Below are 19884 nucleotides of genomic sequence, written 5' to 3'. Positions count from 1 at the left end.
CCTTGCTGGTTTCTGGTCTATAAGTGAGGCCTTGATGGGGTGGGTAAGGGGTGGACAGCCGTCGACTATAGCATCTGCCAACCGATAGTTAGCAACGGTAGGCATTAGTAAAGGACTCTTGCAATGACACCGTAGATGAGCGAGGAATAGAAAACAACCCGTTGAGACTCGGGGAGTTCATATAGTGTACTAAAAGCTTTGTCACGGATAAACTTCAATACCCATAGCAGCTAGCTGATCATTGATTGCTGTAAAAGATTCTGACGTAGAGCATTCATGAGCGGGCCCTGGCATAACCTTCTATTATACCAACGGTTCTCCCCATTGAAACCTGGACGCGACACCTCGTAGACTCTTCTCGTGACTCTCACCTGGCCATGATCATCAACCCTCATATCCCAGGGCCACATCTCCAGATCAAGTATAATTCTCAAAGTGGAAAGATTAAGAATCTTCTGACACGCTTCTGTAGAGGCGAACTCACTCACTCCATGATCCGAGAAGACTCTGAGATGTATCAGGTTATTCTCAGAGACTGGGTAAGGGAATGTGCTACTTAGACTGTGAATAAACACTTGGCTATACGTTCAGTGCTTAGTACATGGTACTGTTGAGCCTAGCATGGACAACTTCAGTCTGCAAGTACCTGCATCAACATCCACTCAAACCCCTTACGAGCTCTATTTTCGCATGCTAATACAGTAAAGGCACTCCATCGCTATGCTCGTTCTTCATGGTAAGGCTTGAATAAATCCTTATATGTACAGCATAAATGCACGTGTACGTTGCACAGCACATGACAGAAAGACAAGTAGATACCAGGAAAGGAAGAGAAAACCGTGGCGAGAGAAAGATCAAAGACTACGCCCAGCGCAACCAATGTCAACCATCCCACGACACATGGTAGGAAACCTGAGACACTCAGGAATGAGAGAATAGTAGAGACGAACAGAAGCGCTCAACGCCTCATGATACCCCAGAATTTCTCGGCGTTGTGAGTCCCTGGGCCATCCTGTTTCCAGAAGTCATCGAAGGCCGAGAAAAGCACCATGTCCTCCTTTCGATCCCGGAAAGAGTACCCCAGGGCATATATAGCGATCGCCTGATTCCAGGTAGAGGGAACTGCTTTCCCATTTGCTTCACCACGGTACGGCCAGCCGGATTCAGCAATCACGGTGCGTTTCCCGCCCGCTGCGGCCGATATACGGTTCGCTTGTTCGAGGACGTATTGTCCCGCGTTGTCGGGAATTTGGTTCGCGTCGAAGAATGCATGGCAGTTGGCTGCGCAGTAATCGGACGCTTCGCAGAGTTGGGGGTGTTTGAGAAGGACGGAGAACGTGTCCACTGTTACGACTGGGCCTTGGTAGCCTGCTGCGCGGAGTTTGGCGCGTGCGGTGTGCACGGCATTTACTACGTCTTGTGGATTTTGGCCTTTGTTGACCAGTTCATTTCCGATGCTGATTGTGTGGAAGGTGGACCAGTCGCCTGCTGCTGCCCAGATGATTTGGTCGAGGCTGTTTGGGAAGTTCTGCAAGTCAAAGACGCCAGCGAAGACACGGAGGTTGCGCTGGCGGGCTGCAGATACGACATTTCTGGTCTGATCGCAGTCGACGCCGTAGATACGGACGTAGCTGTAATATGGGCTTATTCTGTCCAGGTCTTTATTGATTCCGTCGAGCGATCGGCAGGTGCCGTCGTCGTTGTATGGGGCGTAGGAGATGCCGTATCCGCCTTCTACTGGGAGACTGGGTACTAGATCGTGTGTGGCTGGATCAGGTAGTGGTAGCAAGGGTGGGAGGTTGTTGGGATGGCCATTGACGGGGTTGTCTGGGTCTCCTGGAGTTGGTGCTGGATCATTCTGGTCTAGGCTTTCTGGCAATCGGTGGATCAGCTTGTAGAACCCTTCACTAGAGAGAGTAACGCATTCTGTCGAACAGTTTCTCTTCTCAGGTAGCACGGTGCAACATACCATGAGGAAGCGCCTGGGCTTGAAAACTGAGCAGGAACACAGCAAGGACGCATACAAGCCACTTCATGGCGATTGAAATTGCACCTTGGATCAAGGAATCTTTTCGGATGGAGGCCGTGCGGTGACCTGGTCCAGAAAGTATCGGATGATAGAAGGAGGCAGCCGACTATGAGAGCATTTCGACCCTGAGATCAGCAGAAAGACACAGGTACATAATCACCTAATAAGTGCAAGAAGAGCCATTGAGTGAAGGATGAGTGGGACAGTCGACCCTGGAATGAATTGTTCCACCGACATTCACTGGGCAGTGGCTGGTGAATATTTGAGATGTTCTCGGGACTATCGCCTCATTCCTGTGTTGGGTGAGAATGTAATAGGCAGATGGGTGCTAGATATCTGGAATGCTGGCTGGCCCCTTGCCCTACATGAATCAAACCCCGCCGGGGGTATACTCCAGGAATGCATGGCAGTCCAGGTCTCTTCACTCAAATGGATTGCGTTCTCCGAGTTGAGAAGATTCTAATCAATAGTATGTGAGGCAGAGGCCAAGGCTCTTATGGTCCCTATGTTCTTGTAGTGACTGTGTGGCGTCCGCTATGCAATGAAAAGGGGAACTGATGAAGATAATGCATAAGAATGGAATTAATATTATAACAAGGTAGAAGTCTAATAACGGCCTGTCAATCTGAGACAGAAGTCTTGGAAGGAATGAAGGGGGGCAAAATATTAGTAAGGGGCCAAGGATTGGGGAAGTATCTCATCAAGGTAGAAGAGACGAGGGTTCCTGAATCATGCTGGATATCCCCTAAGTGGCCCCATCCCGATTTCCGTGAACCAGTTGTGGCAAGCATGTTGTCCACTTCGAAGGTATGCTGTACAAACCAGGGTTAAAAAAAAATTGTACAAGGTGTGAATATGACAAACAATGCATGGCGTAATGGATTGAGAGGGCATCAATTTTCGTGGCCGAGTCCTTCAAAAGCTGGAAAACGTAAGGATTACTTCTTTTTGCTCAGTACTTTCGTGATAGCATGACGGATAATGGTTCCAGCTTTCTCGATCTCCTTCTTCGTCAAGCCGGTCGTCACGCAGACCTTCAATGCTGGGTAAACGACCTGCTTCGGCTCAAAGTTATCTAGGAGGGTCTTGAGGCGGGTGATTAGGACACCATTTGCAAGGCACTGCGTCGTACAGGTTAGCAATTAACAAGATACCAAAGTCGCTGAGAAACCCGTACCTCATCCACCACATCCTGCAGCAGAAATTGCTGGTCTTCAACCGACAGTCTCTTAGCAGCAACCACTTCAGGCTTAAGGGCCAAAATCATGATAGGATTCTCGGGAGCACTAGTACAGTATACCCAGTCACTACGGGGGTCAAGCTGTGCCCACATGGCCTTGGTATGCTCCCGCAGCTGGGATATCGTTTCAGGGCTATTCTGAAGGATATTAATTGTGGCACTGGCAGTTGTCGACAGAAGAGCAGGCAGTGCCGCGGAGAATGTGTAAGCAGCGGCGGAAATGCGCTGATGATGAACGATCTCCTCCGAACCAGCGCAGAAGCCTCCACCCGCAACCAAGGGGCCGGCCAGCGAGCCCACGATCATGTCAACTTCGGCCGCGTCCACATTTTGATGCTCCGTAACACCACGACCGGTCCTTCCGAGGACGCCGAACGACCACGATTCGTCGAGGATGAGTCGGAACTTGTACTTCAGTTTGAGCTCAATCTAGAATCCTTATTAGCGGTCGGGTTTACTATGATGTGTAAAAGGCTTGGATGGACGTACGATCTTGGGCAGGTCAACCATATCACCGTATGATTCAAACAAACCTTCCGTGATGATGAAACGTCTCGTGAGTGGTTTTCTGGCTTGTTCTTTGGTAACCTTGGCAAGGACTCTTTCCAGATCCTCCATGTCGTTATGTTCATACCATCGAACCATGCTACGGGAGATCTGAATGCCCTTCCGGATAGCAAAATTAACGCCCTTATCCGCAACAATGATGTCTCCACGTTTCGAGAACGCGGGGATAACACTTGAGATGGTGGAAAAGGCCTGGGAGTAGATGATACATGATGCGGTACCCAGGAACGAGGCAACGTCCGCCTCCGTCTTCATATGAACATCTTGAGTGCCGTAAAATCCTCGGGGGCCACAAGGACCAACGCCGTAATTGCGGAGAGTCTGAATAGCTTTCTCTTTGAGCGACTCGTTGGTGTTAAAATTGTAGAAGTTATAGGAGCCAAGGTTAACGACGGTTCTGCCATTGGCCAGTTTCGACTTGGGGCCGACTGGACTACAAGCCGCGATGATCAATCAGCATTGACAAGTACAACAGGACGTCCAGTAGCAAGGGTTTGTGAGAGGAGAGTTACCCAACAATTACTGTCCGCTTATCGACCTCCATCTCCTCCAAGACTGTGGGTTTTCCTACAAGTGGTTCAGGAGTCCACTCGTCTACCAAGTCGTCGATCTCATCCTCTGAGAGTTGGACCACTCCAGGTTTGGTCGAATACTTGGGAGCAAGCAAATAGCGAACCGCGAATAGGAATAGAAAGAGCTCAACCGCAGAACGAATGGGATCATTTTGATAGCTGGATTTGACGTAGCGAAGAAAGATCGCGGAACCCGGAACGCGATGGAAGAGGTCTGCAAGCTCATGGAGATACTCCGAAAGGAGACGTTGGGTCTCCTGGATATCCATGATGGAAAAGGTAACACGGCGCTCGCAGCGCAAAAGGGCGAAAAAGCGGGGGTCGGAAGGGAGGTATAAGAGCTTCGCGATCAAAGCCGAGCATTGACTGACGAATTCACGACGATGACCGTCTTGAGGGAGTTGTTACGGCCGGGCTGGATGGTCAAACACGGGAAGCACGTGATGCTATGGATTTATCGGAAATCGCATTGGCCCTTCCCGCAAGGCACCAGCGGGAAGGAAACCCCGAGGCCGCGCACGTGAGGGTAGCCAGCCCCGATATACATCCATACATCGTCGAAGGCCAGCATTCAAATGAGATTATCGTCACAAGGACTCTGGAACAAGTGAGAATACTCCCAGGCTGTCGTTCCGCTCCCAAAGCTTACGTGATGCCACCGCATTAGGCGATAGTACGTGCAAATCAAGGTATTCTACGTTTACGTAGTACTGTGTGCCCAGCGCGAGAAGACATACGAGAAGAACGTCCTGTGACAGAAACAGGTGTAACTGGATATAGAATGAAGGATAAATGTTTGGTAGGCCACAAAGGGAACAATACAGCAATTCGCAAGTCTAATGATCGCACATGAAACACACAACACCGTGAGAATACAGAAAACAATGGAACAAGTATAATGCATTAAACTTAGGCGGCAACAGAGCTGCGCGCGCAAAGCTTTAGAAGAAAGATTGTGGCAAAAGCAAATGACACCGCAGCCACTTCAAGGCGCTGGATACTTTATACAGCTCATTTTCATGAATGCGTTCCCAAACTAGAAAGAAGGCAGCAACGTGTAATTTCAGAAAGCGATCCTACCGCTTGTACGTAGCGGAAGCCAAAACCGACGGCGGGATTCCGCTGTCGCCATTCGGAAGTCCATAGCCGGTATAGCTAGTGATGGTATTGTTGTGTTGCGCGTCAAGCGGTTGTAAGAGATCCAGTGGGATGCTGGGCAGGCTAATGTTCAACTTGCGAACGACCAACGGTGCGATAAGAAGGATGAGGAAGAGGAGCAGCATCGCAAAATAGAGGACCGCGAAGCGAACCACTCTTCTCTTACGAAGCTTCGACTGCTTCAAAGAGTAGATCGGAGGCCGGATTTGACGACTAAGGTTCAAGTCAGAAAACGAGCGCAATTAGGGGGTTTGAGAAGGTCCAACATACCTTGGGCGCAGCCAGAAAAGAATAACGGAGTGGAACTTATCAATGTAAGGAACACAGAGAGCAGGCAACATGATAAAGAGAATCAGATGACCAAGAACGAAATCAGCAGCGAAATAGCCGAGCTCTGTGATCTTGCACAGGAATTCACGACCAGGCTGGGACAGTGAGTGCCAGCCCATGTTGTACCACTTTCCAGTCCACCAGGCGATGTTAGATTGGTCGTGCTTGAACTCACGAGTCAAGGCAAGTGAGATGATAAGCTTGTACACGAAACGTTGAATTGCAGCCGCCGAGATCATACCCAAGACACACCTAGGCCAAGACCAACCCTCGAGGAAGAACATGACCTCGAAGATAACGAGCAGGATGATGACAGCGATTGCGTGCGCGATGGCGGCCAGTACGGCACCGAACTTCTTGCAGCACATGCTAAAGATTGGACCCATACAGCATGCCATACCGAAGAACATGCCAGCAACACCAGCGTTGATAGCGATGGGACCAAAAGCCACAATCGCAATTCGGGCAATAGCATTCTTCGGGGACTTGTCGTCCTCCATGGTGCCAGTTCTAGAGTTGATGAATAGGTATGGAATCAAGGTAACACCAACCAAAACTAAGGGTGCGACGATTTCGCTGAAAAAGATGTTCGTAATACGAGCTCTGGGGACATCACCAGATCCCTTTTCAGACGGAACGCCGAGGAGCTTCCGCTTGTAACCCGTAATGCGAGTACGAGACAGTCGGCAGAAAGCGATCCAAGAAGACGCGTGAGACCGTGAGTTACCGCGAGAGAGCCAGCGAAGGTAGTCACGGTAGTCAATGAAGAAGTCTTGCCAAGCGAATTGATGAGGGTTGAAAAGGAAGGGCGATATGCAAAGAGCAAGCAGCGAAACCCAGAACCAAATCAAAGCCGCACTCCATACGGTAGACGTGGAGAAAAGGAGCATGAGCAAGAGTCGCGCACCGGCGTAGATGGAAGGACCAGCGAAACGTGAGTAGAGCACACCAAACGGAATACGAGCGGTCGCGAAACCACGGCCAGTACCGATATAACGAGCACCACCAAACGACAGGTTTTGATGAACAGCATTGGCGTAAATCTGGCAGACAAACACTTCGAACATGAACGAGAAAGAGCCGAAATGTTTTGCGAGACGAGTGGCCATGCGCCAAACACCTCTCTCTGTAAGCTCTTGGACCGCGAGTGGGACAAAAGAGATAAAGAAGACGATGAAGATGGAAATGACACAGCGGTTGACCCAGTCAATGACAGGTACAAGGTTGGCACAGAAGGTTGGGCGCAAGGGGTCGGTAATTGGCAAATTCTTGTTGTACCTGCAAGTGATGGTCTCATGCTTCAGGGCTCCCAGATTGATCAGAACGATCATGAACATCTGCACAGAAAGCATGATGAACATATTGTTAAGATGGAAACCAGGATGCGCGTAATAGAAGGACAAAAACCGATCGAGGGGTAGCTGTGTGCCAAGATAATAATACTCTCGAGACAGCATTTGCTCGCCCATACCAGTACCAATCTTAGTAGTGAAGTTAAGAATAGAGCCAAAACCAAGATCACGACCCTTACCACACTGGAAGTATTCACAGTGCTTGATACGACCACCACGGACCATAGCATTCATACCGGCATAGATATCTTCGTTCAGGTGAAGACCCTTCTGAGCTTTCGAGATACCACCGCGGGTGCACATGAAGATACCGTTGAGGAAATCAGGGTGACCATAATGCAGCTTACCACCAATCTCGGCAAGTGTACGGGCGAAGAGGGTACCGAATGTTTGTTCCTTACTAGCGGCGACATCACCAAGGACACCAACGTTCTCGGAGAAAATGTATTCACGAGCACCAAGGATAGCAACAGGGTTGACGTCCGATGACGGGATACCGGGCGTGTACGGAGATACGTTGTCAGTTGTCAACTCCTCAAACTCGGCAAGAACGCTACGAATCTTCAAGCACTCTTCAAGGTAGTTGTCCTGGTTGGCGTCAATGACCTGAATGTATTCACCACGGTAGAAGATGATGGCGTGGTTCTGGTTGTCGGACTTGCCATCTCCCAGAATGGGGTTTCCAGACAATTGAATCCTGAACTTGGGCTTCCGCATTCCGTTCTCGAGTAGTTCGCAGTGTCCGTCAATCAAAGACGAGTACAGGCGGGGCTCATCACCTTCATTCTCTGGCGCTTCCTCATCAAGGTAGGCAATTTGCAAGTCGGGATAGGCACGGAGAAGGAATTCAGTGTTTTCGCGTTCTTCTTTGTTGAACTTGGCATAACGCTGCATCGAAACACAGATCTTGAACTTGCGACGAGCCATTCTTTCCAGTTCCCGTTCCAGCTTTTCGGAGTTACCACCGAACATTTGTACGACTTCCGGGTTCTCAACACGATAAAGCAGCTTGATGGCGCGGCTGTAGTTCATAAAGCCGGAAATGGTTCTGTAGAGTGTTTGCGAACGCAAGGAAGACCAAATACGGGTACGAAGAGTATATTCTGGAGCAGCGGATTTGAAACCAATGCAATAGAACGGAAGATCGTCGATCTTACTCTTAGCGACATCCTTCTCAGTCTTCTCCATTTCACCGTTGAATTGAGAGGTTTCATCTGCAAGGATCTTCGTGTCCTTGACGAAACAATCCCACTCGTGAGGGTGCAGCTGCTTGAGGTACTCGAGCAGAGTGACACGGGAGTAAGGTTCGTCTTCACGGATAATCTCACGGAGCGACAAGAGAATCTTCTCGCTGTAGTGGGGAATCAGGACAGTGAAAGTGGGCATGTTGTCGACAGGCAAGGGCTCGGGCATAGGAGTAGACAGGGACTGTGCGAAGAAGGAAATACGGCGCTCAGCTTCGCTTCCCGGGGGGAAGAATTCGGTCTTGAAAGATTGATCTTCCTGGGATACGAAGAAAGTTGGGGCACGCAGAGTCCGCTTACCCTCTTGTTCAGAAGGAACTTGGTGGTACAAGAGCTTCTGGACATGGTCAATAGCCAGCAGATGTTCGCGATACATGGAAATGATGATTGCGTTCCAGACTTGTGAAATGAGAACCTTTGGCTTGTACTTGATCTCCATGTCCGTGGTGGCAAGAACCTTGGAGTAGATACGCTTCGGGAGGCGAGAGAAGATGTTTCTCCATGGGGACCAGATAGAAACACCAAGGTAGAAAGACCTTGCAACAGAGAAAACGGTGTTGCAAATAATATACCAGAGGTAACTATCCAGGAAGAAGAGGGTCAAATCCATGAAGAACATCAGGCCGAGCAAGATCTGCGGCTGACGATAACACAGCACAGTTCCGAGGTATTGGACACCAGAGCACCGCTGGATCTGCATTGGAGAAAGAATACGGATGGGATCCTTGAAGGAGAGAGTCAAGAAGAAGTAAGACTCAGCCAATTTTGCTCCAAAAACACAAACCCAAAGACCGTAGGACATCCACATGTCATTGCCCTGGAGACGTGCCCAGCTGGCAGTGAATGTCTGACTGGCAACGTATTGACGACCATTTTTCTTCAAGTAGCTACCGAACAAACCACCAAGCGGCATGACGGAAAAGAAGAAGAAGGTCACCAGAGCAATGATGAAGTGAACGATACCAATGACCAGGGCAATTGTTTCACCGATCTGCTTCTTGAAGCCGAAAACAACCACACCAGGGGCCAGGTTGATGATGAACATCAGCAGGAGGAACATCAGTCGCTTGGTGAGGTGCTGAGCACCGGCCCACCGTCGTGGGACGTACATCCATTCACAAATAGTAGCCAAAACCTGAATGAAAGAGGCCAGGGCACCACCGAAACCAACAGCAGACCAGTAGTAAGAGCCGGGAGGCTTATTATTCAACTGCTGTTGGTAGTTTTTCGTGTATAGAGTCGGGGCGTTGTACGCGGTGAAGAACCAGAAAGAACACAAGTGAATGACCCAAATACGGTTGAAGTTCGTGATCATATGGAACCAAGATCTGGTTTCCCTGTATGTCTTGAAGAACACCTTCTTCCAATCGACTTCCTTCAGCTTGAGCCATCTTTCAGCGGTTGGAATGTCAACAAGGCGGGTCTTGTCTTCGAATACAATTCGCTCGATGCCCTCGGGGTACCAGAAAAGTTGGTTCATGTCATCGTAACCAATAATCTGGTTGTGATCCTTCTCTCTGCGCACGTATTTTCCGTCGGAGATCTCATAGCCCTGCTCACGGCAGTACTGGTAAAGAGGAGTGATGATTTCGTTCAGGTAAGTAAACTCCTCGACGGGCTCAACCCGGTTCTGGCATTCTGGCGAACTATAGTAGTCATCCGCGCACTTGAAGATAAAACAGAGACACTCGGGCAAGAACCGGACCTGATTAGCCTCGCCCCAGCACAACAAGTACAAGGCCACTTGACGGACTCGGTCGTGCTGCGACATGCGGTTCATGCGGGTCTTCCACCGGTACTCGGCGGCTTCGAGACTGTTATCGCCCTCGAGTGCTTCAAGAGTCTCATCCACATTCTCCGGGTTCTCTTTCGCCTTTTTCTGGGCCGCTTTGCGGGCCTTTCTGGTCTTTCGATCCGCCTTGCCCAACTTCATGTTGGCAAAGCCCACAGCATCATCGAGATCAAGGTGAGCCGCGAAGTACCAACGACGATAGTTCGCATTATCACCACCGATGTAGTCGGCATGCAGAGAAAGGAGTGCCTGGTTTGGCGTCATACGGGAGGCACGCGAGTCTAGCTGTGTTAAGAGGTGGTCGTACATGTTACGCATACTATCCCTTTGGAAACCGAATTTGTTGACCAGGTCGAGGAAAATGTCCTCGATTTCCTCCTTGGAAACAGGAACTTGGGCATCAGAGGACCACGCCGGATACGGCTCCCGGGATCGCTGACCAGCAGGCAGAGCATTTCCGTAGTCCATGCCGTAGACGGGAGTCGACGCTCCGGACGACCGGTTGCCTCCGTAGGAGATCTGGGAGGAGGGCGGACGGTAGCCATATCCACCACGTCCACCATACTGGCTGTCGGCATAGCTGTTGTAGCGTTCGTCCCCGCGACCGTAGTAGTCCATGTCCGCCGCACGTGCCGTTTCGGATCTCATAGTAAAATCACTGAACGTCTCCGAGTCTTCCTCCGAATCGCCGCGACGTCGTCCTCTTTGCTGGCCGTTCGCTTGGTCATAGTAGGGCTCGCCATAGTAATCGTCCTGGTGGCCAGCGTCATAGTACCCGCCGTCCTGCTGGTAACCATGTCCACCATCGGCATAGTATCCTCTGCCACATGTCAGTTACCGCTACAGGTTCGCTACAGCAAGAACTAGGACTATTAACGTACCCTCTATCATAGTAACCATCGCCATAGTCGTTGGGATCGTAGTAAGCCTGGCCATGATGTTCATCCTGGTAATAGGAATCCCCATGGCCACCATGTTGGGCGTAGCCATCATCGTAATGGCCGCCTTGATTGTAGCCTGACATGCTGAAAGGCGAGTGTAACCGAGCTGTGATTGGTTCTAATACAAGCTTAGCCCCTGGGACGCAAGTGAATCCATCAACACGAAGAGTGCCATGATCCGACTCACCTTAACAGTAACCCATCCAAGTTTCAAATTGATCGATTTTCAGTATTTTCGCATCAGCAGGACTCTCAGGATCGAGAGCTGCAGTAGAACGGGATAAAAGGCGACGCGTCGTGAACAATTTTCAATGCCGACGAGCTGCTTTGAGGCACCAGTCCCCGATCGTTAACGCTGGAAGTCGACCAGTCTGTCAATTAATGATTAAATCACACTTTTCGATAGGCTGAAGAGCCGTATGGTCGTCACTAAGGTGTTGTGGTAAACGAATGGAAGGGCAACGAAAATCGAGCGACGATACAAAGACGGATTAAAAACCTAGACTGATACTAGGCCCCGAACCTGTCTCAGCCTAGGACGAACCTCCCTCTTCTTTTTCTCAAGCGAGAGCGAGAAAAGAAAGATAGGAGTTCAGACAGGATTCGTGAAAAATAAAGCAAAGGTGAAAAGAAACGAAAAAAAGCAAAAAACAACAACAATCGTTCCTTGGGTGCAAATCAATAAAAGAGTGAACAGGAACCCAAAGATGAAGTGAAGGGACGAGAAAGGAAAGGAAATATCCCAAGCGATGGTCGAAGGGGGGAGAAGAGAGAATAGTGTTTGAGTTGGACGATTAGTGGTGAAAAGGGAATCGATTGTCAAGCCGAAACCCAGTAGGGAATAGGAAAAATACTGGTGAGTATGGGGCCCGGTGGTTATTTTGGGATCTGGATCTGCTCAATTTACTTCGCGACAGTACCTGCCTCTGCGTACCTTACCTGTATCGGGGGGAAACGTACCCACATTATACCCTCCCGGGAGGCAACAAGTTTCCCCTCTCCTTCTCTTCTCTCCGTGTCTGGTAAGGTGATACACAATTCTGTCCGCGGGACAGAGACTACACCCAATAGAATACAATTTCGATGGAAAAGCATTTACTCCGCACCGCTGACTGGACCATACCGCATTACTTGGTATTACTGCACCCGGCGCCTGGATACCGCTCTGGTATTAGCAGACATTAAATTATCAAATCGTCCATGATCTGGACACATCACCAGCCTCTCCTGATTGGAAGCTTTCTCAGGATTGCCCTCCCGCCCCCTGTAGTCATTGGCCCATACATTTTGGTGGCTAAGACTCTATCAACTGGAAGAATTACTCGCCCTGAGCTAAGGTTGAAGTTACATACACGCATATTCCATCGATTGCATCCGCAACGTTCGAGTCCTGCTCATCCATTCATGTATGAATGTACGGTACCACTTTCGGTACCGGGTTGGTTACGTACCGCAGGTACGTAGAGGTTGTTCTGTTTTCGGCCCGCCCCTCACCACTTCCACTCTTCAAACTATCAACAATCCAAGGAGATGTTTCTCTTCAAAAACTTGATGATATAGTATTGTAAAGTGTGTTTCAATTTGTAATATTTCCCTTTTACAAACCTTTGGGGCACAACCCTCCTCTCAAACGCCTTCAAAACTGGGCTCATACCGTTGATTCCAGTGCAGGAACTTGATTTTTTGAATAGGCCAAATTTTAGTAGAGAAGTGATAAGCCATCATTGGCTGTGACAGTCCGGAATCCATGGAAGCCGGCGGCGGCCCCCCTGAAACCAGATCCACCACCAGCCTCAGCGAATGGGCCCCACGCGGATAACCTACAATCCAATACAAGACGTATTGTATTTTTGCTTTCCTTCTTTTCTCTTTTTCTTTTTTTTTTTTTCTGTTTTTCTACTGGGAGGAATGCAGGGATTCATTCCACTTCCAACCTTGAATTGATTCTGCCACTACGACAACGATTGTTAGTCGCAAGTGTCATGAACGCGTCGCTATGCGGCCGGCAGCCACATTGTTTATTATGATTCAGTTCTTCTGACTGCGCATACGTACGTCCGATGGAGGTTCTCTGGTACAAAGAACATTTTATCCACGGGTCCATTTCTGTACCTGAACCAACAAAGGTGACCCTGGGTGTATTGATAGGGGAGGGATAAATTAAAATAAGAAATCCAACTTAACTGGTAGGGGGTGGACAACCCATCTACTTCGTACTCAAAATAGAAAGTTTCTTTTATGGTATGAAGAATAATGATGCTATCAGCAACCATCTCCTGCCGTTGTCTATCAATGTCTTTTAGAGGTTCCTATGTGCTATTATCGAGAGCACTTGTCCCGAGTAGGTTCGCGGGTCCGTGAGTCGGTGCCTATCATCTGGAACATTGTTTAGAATTGCCACCGACAACCCACCATCAAATCCATCAACTACAAGGGTAGAGCTCTCAAACGTTTTACTCTTCCTTGCCACTGGAGTTTCACTGCGTAGCACATATATAGCCAATTATTGAAGTACAAAATTATACATTAAGACATCTGCGACATACACAAGGAAGGCCGGATCAAGACAGGCTTGGCTGGTTAAATTTAGCAACACAGACTCCTGCGTATGTACCGGCTTAGAGAATAGTGCGCTTGTGGAAGAGAAGACGTAAAACCACAGACCATATTTATTTTCTTCTATATTGATACATTCATTAGGTAATGCGAGAACTTGGAAGCTATATCCCAATATCGGGAATGGAAAGCTTCCCGGTGCCTATGAATAACTTCCTTGGAAAATGCTTCCTACGCTTGGAGACCTATAGTGACCGTTATTCCGTTCGCAGGAACCATGGCTTCTAGCTTGGAGTATATACAGCTCCGAGAATTTATAGAATAGATTAGCTTTTTGATGTCTTCGGACAGCCTGGGCTAACCTCTAAAGGCAACCTTCTGACCCGTCACGGGCTGTATAGGAAGTTAAGAACATATCTGAAAGGGAGGAAAGGAAAAAGCGGGGGGAGACTTATCGGCTCCTGAGCTCCTGTCAAATATGTGCACACCTTAAATTGAAAGCCGACTGTTTACCATTTGTCACCGGTATGTACACTGGAATTTGAACAGAACCTTTGCCCGAGCTCTCCGTAAACCCTGCGGGGTGAATGTACACATTGCATCGGAGCCTATGAGCTCCGAACGGATATGTGTTTAGATATATATATTCTCAGAACAACGATGTCCTATCGCCCTTGTGTCCACCTGGGCCTTGTTCTCCGCCTAGAGACAATTGATATTCTTCTACAGCGTACTCGGACAGTGCGGATACTGTGTAGATGTGAATACAAGAAGTAATGTGTACTTCAGTTCTTTTTCTGTATGATTAGATCGCATGGCCGTTGCATTAAGATTGATTACTGAAGGGTTATTGGTCTTCCCTTAAACCTTACTAACTCGTCCTGCAACCAACAATCATCCAGGATATTGAACGCCAACAGCACTAGTAATCCAAACCATATCTTACCTGCTAGCATATACTAGTAGTAGCACCAGACCAGTGAGGATTAAAGCAGACCCCACTTTTGACTTGAGAAAACCAACTTACCTTGGTTTTTCTCTTTTTTGCTTTTTTCTCACTCTTTTTTCTTCTTAAACCCAGATACATTTCAATAACATAAATATAATGCTCTTTGTCCCGTTCCATGGATGCTGCACATGTGCCCAGTTCCTTGTATCTTTCCCAATAATTTCATTGGTTTGAGACTACTCTAATCCATTCAAACCATGTCCACCTGCCCCACCTTACTATACTGTATACAATAATACAGGCATAAAATCTACGGTATTTATGATGAATCATCGGAGCGCAGACCTGAGAAAACAGGGGAAAATCTATATATGGCATAGACGGCTACCTCGGGAAGAGGTAGGGGAGGATGCTACTAGTAATAGTGTCCATATAGTATAGGTATATATTTAGGTAGGGGTTGGGAAGAGCGTGTCAAGTGATGTTATCATCGGTAATGCGACTTCTGCCAACCCATGCAGCTGAAAGTTTCCAAAAATATCGGAACGGCGATAATCGCTGCTGAGATCTCTCCGTTTTGAACCCATGGAACCGAATGCGACTAAAACGATAAACACTCGAGTTTCCTTTTCTAGTGTGTTTGCGATGAACCAGTGGCTGAAATTTTTTTACTTCTCTTGTCTGAGCTTGTCCAAATCCCCCAAAGTGGCGAAGTTAAAGAGCTTCGATCGGACTTTTGGGACGTGAATTCTTGTCAGAGGCTTCTCTCGTATATATGTGCAGACAGATTGGTACTTTCGTACATATGCGCCGGGAGACAAGTGGTAGGTGGACCTTTCATACCCCTGCCCTTGCAGAGTATGCCCTATAGTCGCTTTTGTCAAGCTTTTCCATTCTGTTCTGGCTCGCAATCTAGGCTTGTTCTCTCCTACAAGCTACTCCAATATAGGACTGGATTGGAAATAGTGGGTTGGTGTATGAATTGGACTACGTATATTACCCCCCGCTGTAGAGTCCGCTATTGTTTTCTAGAAATGATTTGGAGCGGAAATAAGCAAGATGAGAATGGGGTCTTACCATTACTCGAGATTAGGTATTTACAGTATTACCTACTAGAAAGTACAGCTGCACCCACACTTCTCATATTACTTAGTACTCCATACTGCAGGAGGTATGAACTGATTCGCCAGTTTCACTAGGAGAGCCATGATCTTAACCAATCTGTAAACAGGTGGCTGCGTTGGATTTGATCGTTTTTGCTGTATAAATCGTCGAGGAGGGGCTGGCGTGACGACTGGCCAATCGGGAACCCCAATCCCGCGGGTGGCAAACGGGCAAGGTCCACAACCGCCTCTGCTTGATTGGCTTCCAATGGTCCAGCCCTCGGTCGAAGGTGTGGAACGCCTGGAAAGGCAAGAAAAAAGGGGCTTTCAAGTTTCAGCTTTGGGGATCATCATTAGTCGGTAATTTCTCAACGTCCAATCGATAGAAAATAATTGTTACCTCGAATCGTCGTCATTGTTATTTCTCGATGTAATGGTGTAAGGTTACACCCTATTCTAATTCCTGTTTTTTGTTACACTCGCATGACGACGATTACTAATATAACCTATCGAACAATCCGAGCAAACATCGAGACGTGACTTTCATATGACTTGGGCTCCGTTGGCCCGTGGTTACCATGCTTCCATTAAACCTCGGTGGATAACGCTGCCATTCAGTAGATAGTCTACACTGGCGTGGGAGAAGATTTCGACTTAGATAAGCTTGTTTCTCTAGCCGTAAGTGTCTATTCATCAAGATGTTTCATATTGGACCCTGATCCACTGACGGAGAAGGAAAGATCGTCAGAGGACGTTCAACCGTCCAAGGGAATATGGATCTACAATGGCTGCCTGCCACTCACAACCACAGAGATGATACGGAGTGCTTCGCCACAATCGAGCTCTGACTATCAAGATTCTCTGAAGATCAACATTCTCTAGAGGGCCGGAAACCTTGCCTGCAAGCATTTTCCGGATGCAGCGACTGCATTCATCATGCTTCAACTCATCATGTTGAGCCTTCGTAGCAGCTGATGTGTACTCCGTATAGACACATGTGTTGCCACCCTTCGAAGGGGCTGAATGAGCAACAAACAAAGAAAAAAGTGACAGATATTCTGCATTCGGCGATCAGCCCGTGTCCGCCACATGTGTGGATACAAGATTACAGTCGCACGTCCATCGCAGTGGGCATTCTGAGCTTAATCAGACTACCAAGTCATGTTTTTCCAAAGCTTCAGCATGGGCCAGATACCCCAAACGGTCTCGATGTCAATGATGGTGAGGTGTTAGGGTCGCAACTGTGGGACAGATTCAGGGTCGGTATGTCTATTAGCCGCCTCTCTATATATATGATTTATAGGCGGGCGAACAGTTAAGCTTTTCACTTAGACAGCATCGACCCCTCTGATCTGTTCCGTTGTGGACCGGGATTGCGCGTTCCTGAGGCCTCTGATATCAACCCATCCCTGCACCATGCTCCTGGACAAATGACAGCCGGCAGACAGGAATATCACTGAATATCACTGAATATCACTGAATATCACCAGTGATCATCATCTTATTACATCCTTAGAGGAAGGTCATTGTGGGTGTCTGTCTATCCCGTCCCGCTCTATGCTTCTCGTGGCCCCAGAAAAGCGGGCGCTTGAGGCATTTGTCCCTGAAATCCCTCGACCCTGAGTGCCCACTAGTCATACCTATAGAAAAATATGTAGAGAACGCGGTCCCAGGGACGTCCTCGTGGTGACGCTTTCTGTTGTTAGATGCGCCAGAGTTTCTCGCTGCTTAATTATTACTCTCCTTTCGTCTATAGATTACAGTCATTCCTTATCCATTGTCCCTCGTTTGGGTTTTTTCTAAAGCATTAAGATCTTGGTTTCAATTATTTATCCCAGCCATTCATTAATCACACTATCCATCGTTGGCCGTTGAAGCGCAATTGGACTTCTACTTTCAACTCTGACTTAGTGTCTGGCAATCTCGCCAATTATTGCTATAACGTCCTGTCCGCGCATTCAACATGAAGCTGTCCAGCATTGTCGCGGGCGCGACCCTTTTCGTCAGCAGTGCCATCGCTGCTGACCTAGACCCTATCGTCATCAAGGGCTCCAAGTTCTTTTACAAGAGCAACGACACCCAGTTGTGTGTAAACCCTCCATTGGAGAACCTGTGGCTTCACCTAATGCTAACAACCCCTCAGTTACATTCGCGGTGTTGCGTACCAGCGTGGGTTTTGGTGGTCTTTGGTATCATTTCCGTGACATAAACTAACGTACTATGCAGAGGAGTACTCTGGTCCCGATTCTTCCGCCAACAGTTTCAAGGATCCCCTCGCCGACGCCGATGCTTGCAAGCGTGATGTTCCTTATCTTGAAAAGCTGGGCACCAACACCATTCGCGTGTATGCTATCGATCCTAAGTCCGATCATAAGGAGTGTATGAGCCTTCTCAGTGACGCTGGTATCTACGTCATTGCGGATCTCTCGTCCCCGGGGGATTCTATCAATCGCAACGAACCCAAGTGGGATAACGACTTGTACAATAGATATGTGACTGTGGTTGATGAGCTGTCACAATACTCGAACGTCATTGGCTTCTTCGCTGGAAATGAGGTCTCCAACAGTGAGAATACTACATCTGCCAGTGCCTTTGTTAAGGCTGCTGTCCGTGACACGAAGCAGTATATCAAGGCCAAGAATTATCGTTCTATGGGCGTTGGCTATGCTACTAGCGATGACTCGAGCATCCGGAAAAACATGGCCAACTACTTTAACTGTAACAGCGCGGATGACAGTATTGACTTCTGGGGTTACAACGTGTACTCTTGGTGTGGAGATTCCAACTATGAGAAGTCCGGGTACGCTTCTCGTACTGACGAGTTCAAGGACTACACTGTCCCTGTCTTCTTCGCTGAGTACGGTTGCAATGCTGTTCAACCTCGCAAGTTCACTGAAGTCCAGGCTCTCTACGGAGACAAGATGGCCGATGTCTGGTCGGGCGGTATTGTGTACATGTACTTCCAGGAAGAGAACAACTATGGTAGGGTCCACCTTGACTAGCTTGACGACTTATTGGCTGACTGTGCTAGGGCTGGTGTCTGTTGATGGCAACAAGGTCAGCACCAAGGCGGATTTCAGCTACCTTTCGAAGGAGTTGGCTAGCGCTACCCCCTCCGGCACCAAGAAAGGCGATTATAACCCGACAAACACTGCTCTTCAGTCTTGCCCGACCGTCGACGGCAAGTGGCTCGCAACTTCCAGCCCGCTACCCCCCTCTCCAAACCAAGACCTCTGTTCCTGCATGGAGGAGAGCTTATCCTGTACTCTGAAGGACAAGATATCCGGCGAGCAGCTGGATAAGCTCTTCGGTACTGTTTGCGGCTATGACGTCTGCGATGGCATCAACACCAATGCCACTACTGGCAAATATGGCGCATACAGTGTGTGCACTCCTGAGCAACAGCTGTCGTACGCCATCAACCTCTACTATCAGAACCAGAAAGCAAAGGGTAATGGTGACAAGGCTTGTGACTTCAACGGGGCTGCCACCACCCAGAGCTCGAAGAGCGGCGGCAGTGCTTGCTCTGCACTCCTTAAGGAGGCCGGAACTTCCGGCACTGGCACCGTTACTTCTTCCCCTACCGGTACTGCTGGCTCTGGTGCTTCCGGTGGTGCTGCTGCTGCATCTAGCTCTGGAGCTGCCGGCGGTGTGGTCGCTCCTTCTAGCGTCAACGTCGGTATCTTCCAGCTCGGCGCCTATGTGGTGACGGCCATGGTCGCCGGCGCGGGCATGATCGTCATGTAAGGGCCATTCGCTTCTTCTCATCTCCCAGTGGCGTTTAGTCCCATCCCCTGCCAAACACTGTACAGGCGGTCAGTCTCCTACGTGTCTGTATGATTGTGTGATACTCTTCTTGTACATCCTGACGGTGAATCTGCCTCTCCAATACGAGTTGTTTGCTCTATATATATTGCCATTGCGGGTACTCGGTATTTGGCTTTGTTTTTCCATATATTCATTTAATATATCAATTAGTTTTATTGGGGTCAGATAACACTGTCAATCCATTCTCATTTAACCGAATTGAAATCAAGGACAGTAAATGGTA

At 48.6% G+C, this 19884-nt stretch overlaps 3 protein-coding genes across 3 annotated transcripts; 1 reads left to right on the top strand and 2 right to left on the bottom strand.

Moving 5' to 3' along the window:
• Positions 1 to 958: 958 nt before the first annotated feature.
• scw4 (putative cell wall glucanase (Scw4)) lies at positions 959 to 2036 on the bottom strand (the record flags this gene model as incomplete). Its single annotated transcript, XM_015556016.1, has 2 exons — positions 959 to 1872; positions 1970 to 2036. 2 exons carry the CDS (start codon positions 2034 to 2036, stop codon positions 959 to 961), a joined length of 981 nt encoding a protein of 326 aa, XP_015402787.1.
• A 918-nt stretch (positions 2037 to 2954) lies between these two features.
• On the bottom strand, positions 2955 to 11410 carry ANOM_010759 (1,3-beta-glucan synthase component FKS1; the record flags this gene model as incomplete). Its single annotated transcript, XM_015556015.1, has 7 exons — positions 2955 to 3150; positions 3207 to 3698; positions 3759 to 4269; positions 4349 to 4774; positions 5489 to 5779; positions 5837 to 11104; positions 11166 to 11410. Coding segments are annotated over 7 exons (7416 nt in total), but the record flags the coding sequence as incomplete, so codon positions are not given.
• Positions 11411 to 17796: 6386 nt separating this feature from the next.
• Positions 17797 to 19580, top strand: ANOM_010758 (glycoside hydrolase family 72 protein; the record flags this gene model as incomplete). Its single annotated transcript, XM_015556014.1, has 4 exons — positions 17797 to 17918; positions 17977 to 18002; positions 18060 to 18815; positions 18865 to 19580. The coding sequence occupies 4 exons, from the start codon at positions 17797 to 17799 to the stop codon at positions 19578 to 19580; spliced, it is 1620 nt and encodes a 539-aa protein (XP_015402783.1).
• Between the last annotated feature and the right edge of the window lie 304 nt (positions 19581 to 19884).

The sequence above is a fragment of the Aspergillus nomiae genome (genome assembly GCF_001204775.2).
Source record: "Aspergillus nomiae NRRL 13137 chromosome Unknown contig00402, whole genome shotgun sequence".
In the NCBI taxonomy this organism is placed as follows: domain Eukaryota; kingdom Fungi; phylum Ascomycota; class Eurotiomycetes; order Eurotiales; family Aspergillaceae; genus Aspergillus; species Aspergillus nomiae.
Note: the sequence above shows the minus strand (reverse complement) of the source record. Positions and strands in the feature narration are given on the sequence as shown.